At 39.2% G+C, this 8,985-nt stretch overlaps 1 protein-coding gene across 4 annotated transcripts in view; it reads right to left on the bottom strand.

The window, feature by feature from the left end:
- Nucleotides 1-3,105: 3,105 nt before the first annotated feature.
- LOC133222201 (multiple epidermal growth factor-like domains protein 6) overlaps nucleotides 3,106-8,985 on the bottom strand; it is a 204,661-nt gene continuing 198,781 nt past the window's right edge. For all 4 annotated transcript variants that reach the window (XM_061371691.1, XM_061371692.1, XM_061371694.1 and 1 more), the window contains 5 exons: nucleotides 7,804-7,935; nucleotides 7,358-7,486; nucleotides 6,499-6,624; nucleotides 4,004-4,132; nucleotides 3,106-3,221 (listed from right to left, as the gene is read on the bottom strand). In XM_061371691.1, the coding sequence (XP_061227675.1) occupies nucleotides 3,142-3,221; nucleotides 4,004-4,132; nucleotides 6,499-6,624; nucleotides 7,358-7,486; nucleotides 7,804-7,935 (596 nt within the window). In that variant the 3' untranslated portion in view covers nucleotides 3,106-3,141. The remainder of the gene's footprint in view (nucleotides 3,222-4,003; nucleotides 4,133-6,498; nucleotides 6,625-7,357; nucleotides 7,487-7,803; nucleotides 7,936-8,985) is intronic.

Genomic DNA, 8,985 nt, shown 5'->3' with positions numbered 1-8,985 from the left:
CCTTAATTAATAGAAAATGACATAAAGTTTTGGCTCTTCTTCTAGAAAACAACATCCCGTAAACATTTTCCTTGCCTTGTGAAAAGTGAATACCTCCACAGAGAGCCAAGAAAAAAAAAAGTTCAAAACCCAAACTTAATATTTTAATATTTTTTAAATATTTTTGATTTTTACCCTTATATGAGTGTACTCTGAAACAGTCATATTGAGCCCTGAATCAGAATGATCTGTTTAATGGCACAGAAATGAACTTCTTTCCCCAAGGCAATAATATAAAGAAGCCAAGAAGTATTTTGAAGGAGGAATAAATAAAAAAAATTATTATATGCAAATGGTTTTGTATGAATTGGCATTTTTGGATTTAAATAAAAAGTTTGCTGAAATATTTCCCAGGCAGATCTACTTGGGCCTCTCATTCATTGGCACGGGCTCAGTATCAGTCACTTAAAATATGTGTTTCATCATGTACTTAAAATTGTGACATTCCTTAAAAATACTTAATACAAAAATCTTTTCTTTCCTTTATACTATATATTTACATTCTATTACCAAGGTACTGTGGAAAATGTAAACAACTATACACACATGTAAATACTATGGCTTGAGAAAGGTTTCCTCTTTAATTAGCTACTGTAATCACAGATCAGTATACACAGATAAGAAAAAAACAGTACATTTTATAAACTGCTGTCAAACAGCAAAATGTAATTTCTGGGGTTTATGCATTAGCTGCTGAGTAACCACATCAGTCATTGGGCATCTTTCGCTAGACTGAAATGTCCGACATACTGGAACAGTGGAAGGCCATCAAGGTATTTCGGCTGATATAGGTGGGTCTGAGGGAGCAGAGTTTGCTCAGTCTTCAGGAAAGAAGGCCAAGGGGAGGCATTACTGCTGTTGTCAACTACCCCATGGGGGCTGTAGATGAGATGAAGACAAACAGAGATGCATGCTGAAAGGATGAGAAGCAGTGGACCAAAGCTGACACTTAGTAAATTCTGATTAAAAACCAGGAAGAAAAAAAAATAAATCATGAGCATGAAATTTCCACTGGGACAGAAGCTCAAGGGGTAGTGGGATCCTCATCCTTGAAGACACTCAGAATCCAACTTGTGGAGGATCTCTGAGTAACCCCATTTAACTTTGAAGTTGACCAGGTTTTGTAGAGAAGCCTGGAACTCCACAGGTCTTTACAACTGAACTTTACGACTCTATGGAAAATCATTAATATAATGCAATGTTTTCATTACCATTGTAGTTTGGCTCTGTGGTAAGCACATAGTTAAGATCAAAATATGTTAATTGCTTAACTTGGATTGTTTTTCCCCAGCAGTTGCTAGTATTATATCTAATTGTCTCACACAAGATTTACCTTATCAGTTCCAGTTTAGTGAAATTGCCCCAAATTCACCTAAATTGTAGAATCACACCCAGGCCACCACACCTCCAAAAGAACATTTAAAATGCCACAGCTGATAGTAAAGCCCTGCTGAGAGCCACACACTTCTGACTGGTTTTGGGACAACAGCAATTTTGTCATATTTACATTGAGTAAAGTTTCCAGTGATTCACAACTCTGAAGAGGAAATGACAGGGGATCATCATGAGCCTTGACCAGCATTGAAAAATACCAGCCAAACTTGTATTGATCCTGGCAGATCACAGTTTGAATTAAACTCACAGGTGAGCAAGTGTTTCATGTTTTTTACTGGACAGTTACTGACTGTGGATGTATTTAAGACCTGAGGTAAACAATGGGCTAAAACTGTTACTCTACCTTCTCATTATCCTACAGCAACAACAATCATCATCTTTGAAAATCACAGGTTAGCATCAAGTATTGTCACTTTGTCTCTTCTAAGACAATTATCTTTGCTCGCAGAGTTGCAATTTGTTATGATGTGCAAACGGCGGTATGAATGAATCCAAGACCTGGTACTGCCTGTAATACCTGTCTACTGAGACCATGGTCCTGATGCTCTTTAATAAGTGCACTTCAGATACAGCCAGACTCAAGAGGTTACCACATAGATTTTGTGACTCCTAACCTAAAAAGTAGTATAAAGAGGCACTCTGAAAGGTTTTAGTCTGGTTAATGCAGGTGGTAGAGAACATTTCTGTATAATGACATAGTCCTATATTAAAGAATAATGTGTCTAAACACACAAAATAGCACCAAAATGTCTGTTCTATTAAGTGACCAATAGCAGCTGTTGAATGGTATCAGGACATTTTAAAGCTGACTTAATTGAGGTATGCAGTAAGTGCATATTAGAATCCTTTACATAAAGAACACAGATTATCTTTAAACATCTACCCTTGCTTACTGTCTGCTTTCTCCATCCCAGATAAAAGTCTTTTCTATGTTAGCAAGTACTGTTTTGATGAGAACTACTGCACAGTTTGACTTGACAAAATACCAAGAAACTCAACTGACAAGGTGGTAGGATGCAGAAAGCCAGAATAATCTGACAGATGACACTATGCCCTTTGGAAGGCAGATTCAGACGTAAGCAAGATCTAGACGGAGACTTTCCGATCAGTCAATCCACACTAGAAATGCAGTACATAAATTAATTAACAACTGATCAAGGACTGTGGTGGCTTTTTCTTGAGTTGCAGGTGTAAAATTAGACTGAATGCTTTTCTAGAACATACAATGTTATTCAAAAAGGAACTAATTTGGTGAATCCCACGAGTTTCTGTGCAATGTCATTTTGCAGTGAACCCATAGTGGCTTCATAATCTGTGAAATGCTTGTTAAATTTCACGCTGGTTGTCAAGTGGATTTAGAAAGCCACTTATACGTGGTGTGGCTCACTGCATGTCAATGTGCTACATACTGCTTACCCTGACACTCTTCGGAGCTGGTCTTACTAAAAACTTGTCCAAGCTTTCAAACAATGAATTATATCAGAAAGAATGTCCAGGGCAGGTTAATGGAGAGGTAAGAGGCTAGGAATAAATACATGAAAGAAATTCAACTTTTTTAAAAGGAACCAGCTACTAAATGGCCTCTGCAGTCTTCCATAAGAAGTGTGAATACTTCAGTACAATTCAAGCTGAATTGAATAACTGTTTTCATATCCAAATTCAAATACCATCTGTGCATATAAAACAGCTCATTTATTAGTCCAAATGTTACTGTTGTAGAGCTCTTGGAAAAATATTCCCTCTTTCTTGAGTTTGTTCTTCATAAAAAGGAACCTTTGGAGGGCCACCTATAGAATTAAGTAGAAACACAGTTTCAGGTCTGTATAATGTAATACTGAAATATTATAAAGATTATACAATTTACGCTTACATAATTCAATAAATGGTACTCTTCAAAAGAATGTAGAGGACTGAGTTACGCTGGCCTCCTCACAGAGGCAAAGAGAAGGCAAAACAGTAAAACACCTCTCAAATGGAGAGGTACTTCCTAAACTAAATGCAGAACTATATGGTATCACCATCAAGCCAGATGTGATTAGAGTACAAGTGGGAGGAAATTTTCACTCAGAACTATATCTTGCTAAGAATAGAAATGATCTAAAAAACCTCAACCAAAGCAAACAAACAAAAAAGAAAACCGAAAACAAACCCCTTTTGTGATAGGGTGATGAGGTTTTGAGCATGCTCAGAAATCAATCCAAATCTATTTTCCAATGTTCTGTCTACTTATCTGTCTTACCATGTCTCACCATGCTCTTCAAAACCTGACAGCTTTACAAAAAGTAAGCAAATATGGTGGCATGTACCGTAAGCAAGCCCCCTTATTCGTTTTACAGAGGCTGTGGATACCAACTATTTCAGGGCAAGATTTCATACTAGCAGGCATAGAACAGTGATAGAAGAGTGTACCACACTCTGGCACAGCTGTGCTGGAGGTAGCCTCAGGAATCCTGCACCATGTTTGCATGGTGGGTTGATACTCCCATACAAATGGTCCACTGCCCACCACCATGGTCAATGTGTGATTTTTTCCTACTAAGAAAGGCTGCACATCTCCAGCTTGAATTACCTTCTTTGCAGGTTGGTCCCATCCATGTTGCTGGACATACACAGTTCCCATTGTACGGATTGCACTGGGATTTGTTGGCACACTGACATCGTAGGGAGCAGTTGGGGCCGTACTGGTCTGACCTGCATTCTAGAAGAACAGAAATATTTGGAAGAGGGTGAATGTTCTCCTAGTAGTCTCTCTGCTCTCTGAGATCAGGAAGCTACTTAGACACATCTGGTAACATTAAACCATGACATCTTGGAAAGCTTTGCAATCTTCAAGTTTCGTCTGCCCAAACTGTAGCTCAGCTGTCCTAAAAGAGTTCCCAGAATGGAAATCATTACTGGTGTAAAAACAGGGGTCGGCAGCCCAACAGAAAAAATCTTGAGATAGACTCAAGAAAGTTACCATTAGCATCCTGGATCCATGCTATCTCCTGCACCTCTCCACTGCATGGCTTGGCTGTCAAGTTGTGTGCCAGCAAAGAGCCTTCATGCAAAGAATGGGGAATTAAAAATTAATCCATTTTACACACACTTTTATGTCTTACACCCATTACTTGACTCCTGGCAAATTAAACTCACAAAATGTCTCACTTCCAACTACAAACACATTTCATACCTAGGCTGATAAATCCTCACTGCAATTTTTTAATGCAGTGAGAGTACAGGCATGAAGCAAAAGTTGGCAGCAGGTCACAAGGCAGGGTGCTAAATACACTGTAAACAACGGCCCTTTCTCCCTCACCTCGCTAGAAAATACTGTAGATAATCAAAGTGTTTGCTTTCTCACACAAGCACCATTAGGTAAATGAAAGTGTGGCTAAGCCCTGCATCAGCTGCAGCCCCAACACACGGGAGAACACTCCCTGTGTGCTCAGAGCTTGGCCTTTTCAATTAGCAAATGTTATAAGGAAAGGTCGCCTCAAACACCTCTGGACCTGATTTTAATTTATGTAATACCACATTTTCATGTTAATAACAATGTGTATTTAAGACAGCTGTTTGAAAGTCTGCAATGTTAATTTACTACAGAAAAAGAGTGCCCATAAAAGTCTGTTATATTCTCTCTCTCTCTTTTTTTTTCTTTTTAATTAACATTTTGCCTGTTTAATGGGTGCTTTACCAGAGTTCAAATTAAAATCAGGCCTTTTATCTTTATGGCTGCTGCACAGTCACAGCTGCTCACAGTTATATCACAGATGAACTGAGCCTAATTGAAAATAAAAATGCAAATAAAACCTAGCCCATAACAGCTTTTCGTGGATGGGGGCTACCCCAGATGATTTAAGAAAAATAAAAATGATTACTAGAGTTTGCAAGATACAAAACCTTGGTTTGCATTTTTGGTGCTGAGCTTCCCCCTTGTGTTCCACTTTTGCCTAAAATGTTGCTGGGAAGGCCCCTGGATATCCAGTACCAGGCTGGCCATTGAGGTGGCCAATGTACTCCACTGGAGCAGCCCCTGCAGTATTGGTGGGTTTGGTTTCTGACCACAGGACAGTGTGGAGAAGGAAGCAAATCCTTTCCCATTCTAGTTTTGCAGGCTGCACTGGCACTTAAGCTCCCAGCAACTATTTTGCATTAACAACAGGCTGTTTAAAGCTGCTTCCTGCCCTATCCTAGAACAAAAGGGGAAATACTATTTCCCCACTGTGACTTGAAGGCTCAGGAGGATTATGGTTGCTAGTGTGAATTTCCAGTGGATGTTCACTCCTTTTACCTTGTTTGCCACAGCATTAAGATCACAAATCTCTTCCTACACTTACTTAAACCACTTCAATTCCTTTTACTCCAATCATTACCTTAAATGTACTCCATCATAACTATGAGTTTGGCCCAAGAATCTTGCCTGCCATTGCTGCCTCTCAGTTCTACCACCATCTCATCAGGACAAAGTGGTGGGACTAGTCTTCCCTGCTGGAAAATTTTCTCACCTACAAAATAATTCTGCTCTTGCAGGCAACCATTTCCCAAACACACAGCCCAAGTGCCTATGCTGCAAATGAAGAAATTTTATTTGGATTAAATGTTCGTGGACTACTGATGAATCCTACAGACAGGCATAGCTGCTACAGCTCTGCTAGCCTCATCACAGGGATTCTGCCCCCTTCCCAGGGAAGGAAACCTGGAGCTGGATATACTTTTGCATTGGTCTGAAAAGGGTCACAAATGTCCATGTGACAAAACACACTGCAGTAAGATCCCTCCTTCCCCACTACATCTGCAGAGATCTGAGCTTCTTGGTATATTCTTCACCAGCATGTGCTCCCCAAAATTCAAGGCAAATAACATTTTACAGTTGACCCATGAACAGTTTTTCTATCAGTGTATCCATTTCAACATTGACTAAATCAAGAGGTACAGCCTGTTGATAAAGCTGTTGATAATCCGTAAGAGTAATTTGCTATGAACAATGTGTTCCTGAATACCAGCAAATGTCCCTTCATAGGTACACTTAGACAACAGGTCAGATTGCTTTAACTATGCAGAGTCAGAAAATATTACTCTTACCAATGTCACATCTTTCTCCAGTCTTCCCAGGTGGGCAGAGGCACTTCCCAGTCTCTGGATCACAAGGAACATCTCCGCAATTGCACTGATGCTGGCACCTCTCTCCAAACCAGCCCCTGTCACAGCCTGAGAGCAAGAGTGCTCTTTTAGACACATATTTGAATAGCAAGACATACATTAAGCCAGAGGAGATTTTCCGGGATGTCTCAGAGAAAAGCCCGTAAACTCTCCACTGAAGCTAGTGTAAATGCCAAGTTTAATGAAGAATACAACACAGTGGAATAGGCATTTTGGGTTTGTCTAATCTAACATATCAAAGGTATCTGTAAATCTGTCCCAGAAATGTAACTGGCACTTATTTTCATTTTTAATTAGAACTCTCTTGAAGACCATTCCATAACACTCAACATGTCTGACATGCACCTATTTAATGATCTTATTTGGAGTTTTAGAAGCAAATTTAGAATCAGTAAAAAGGACTTATTTTTAATAAACATGTGGAACTCATTGCTGCAAGACATCACGGAGACCAGGACTTTCACCATATTAATCGGAACCAGATTAGTTAATTTATAAGAAAATGAGGACACCCAGCTATATAACAGGTAAACTATCCCAAATTTAACATTTCAGGATATTCATAAACCTTAAAGCATGGAAGAAGTTACTCTCAACAAACAAGTATTTCAGTAATGGCATGGAGCTTCATGAGTTTTTTTTTTTTGTTTATTTTTTTGTTTTTTTTTCATTTGTTGATTTGTTGTTTGGTTTTTGTTTTGTTTTGGCTTTTCTTTGTTGGGTTTGCTTTTGGTTTTTTTTGGTTTTTTTTTTTAATTTGACATCAGAAGAGTACAAGTACCTTTTTCACAGTGTACACCTTGATAACCCAAAGGACAAGTGCATTGTCCTGTCACTGCATCACAGCTTGCTCCATTTTTACAGGCACATGCGTGAAGACAGCTTAGCCCATAAAATCCAAGGGGGCACCCTGAAAAAAATTAAAGTATCAAGTGAGGACGGTTTATGAAGAAAAACATACATCCCTTAAAAATTCTCTGTATTCTCAGCTACATCCCCTGGGAGCCAACAGAAATTACATTTACCGTTAACTCTAACAATGCCAGGTGCTTTCAAACTTGTACTTCCCCAGCATCAGAGATATGCAAGTTACTCAGATCTGGAGCAGCACGGTGATCTGGGACACCCCAAAAATTTCAACTAAACTAGCAAGGTGTTTATGTAACTACTCGGAAGCGCCACATCCCATCACTTGGAAAACAGGGCACCCGGAGTGCCTCCACTTACTGTGCTCACATGAGTGGCCATAGTAACCCTCAGGGCATTGGCAGCAGCCTGTGAATCTGTCGCAGGTGCCATTGTGCTGGCATGAGCAATCCAAGACACAGCCAGACCCATACTTCCCTGGCAGACATTCTGCTGGCAGAACACGGACAGAAAAACAGACAAACAAAAATAATCACTGACCTCACCCAGAGAAGCTCTTATGTGATAGTTCGTACAATAACTTACGGACCCAAGGAGAATGTTTGTTATGAAGATGGAGCATTTCTGCACAACTATGATGTATTGTATGTATTGTATGATGTATAGTAAGTATACATACTTGGATAGGAATTTTTTATAGTATATAGACATTCAGACAGGAATTTCCTTGTACTTTTTACAGTCCATCTTGTGAAATTTGTCTATTAGCATAGTTGATGTTGAACGTACACCATGTTGTAAAGCCACACAGGAAATGGCATCAATGTTTTTGTTGTTTTGTTGTTGTTGATGTTGTTTTGTTTGTTTGTTTTTTAAATCTACAGCAATAATTTATTTTAGGCACTCAGAAAGTGTGAAAGAGAACATTAAACTTTTCCTCCTCTGTGTTACCACTGGAGTTCAGACTATTTCAATTCCTAGCAAAACTGGGGGATCTCTCCTTCACAAAAGCAAGAGACTTTCCATGTATAATGAGATATCTGCTTTTACAGAACTAAACATGTCTCAAATTACTGAAAGTCAAGTCATGCAAAAGTGACTGTGCCAATATAATTAACCTAGACATTATTTCTGCATAGGTTCACTTCCCACTGCTGGGATAATGTGAATCTGAGCAGACCAACTTAAATAAGTGTGGCAGTCCAAATAATCAAGGTTCATAACTCTGCAAATGTCAGACAAGATCTTTAAAGAACATCATATCTAATCACTAGAAAAAGGATGCCTGTTTAGCAGTCTTAGACTTCTAGTCAAAACACAGTCAAAACCACACTGCTGGGGAAAGCAAGACTCAGTTTTCCAATAATTTGGTTATTTCTCTCAAAAGATAAACCTTGAAGCTCTTTCTAGTGATATAACAGACAGTCCCTTATACAATGTCTTCAGGGATGTTTAACCTAAGCACATCTGTAAGATACATGCGCAACCTGCTGCTCCACATGGTGACGCCTGCATGACCTACTGAGGCTTTGCAACCCAAAT

The sequence above is a fragment of the Neopsephotus bourkii genome, unplaced genomic scaffold, assembly GCF_033783945.1.
Source record: "Neopsephotus bourkii isolate Nb327-2 ecotype Australia unplaced genomic scaffold, CSIRO-AGI_Nbou_v1 NB_1574, whole genome shotgun sequence".
Classification (NCBI taxonomy): Eukaryota; Metazoa; Chordata; class Aves; order Psittaciformes; family Psittacidae; genus Neopsephotus; species Neopsephotus bourkii.
This window is presented reverse-complemented; position numbering and strand designations above follow the sequence as displayed.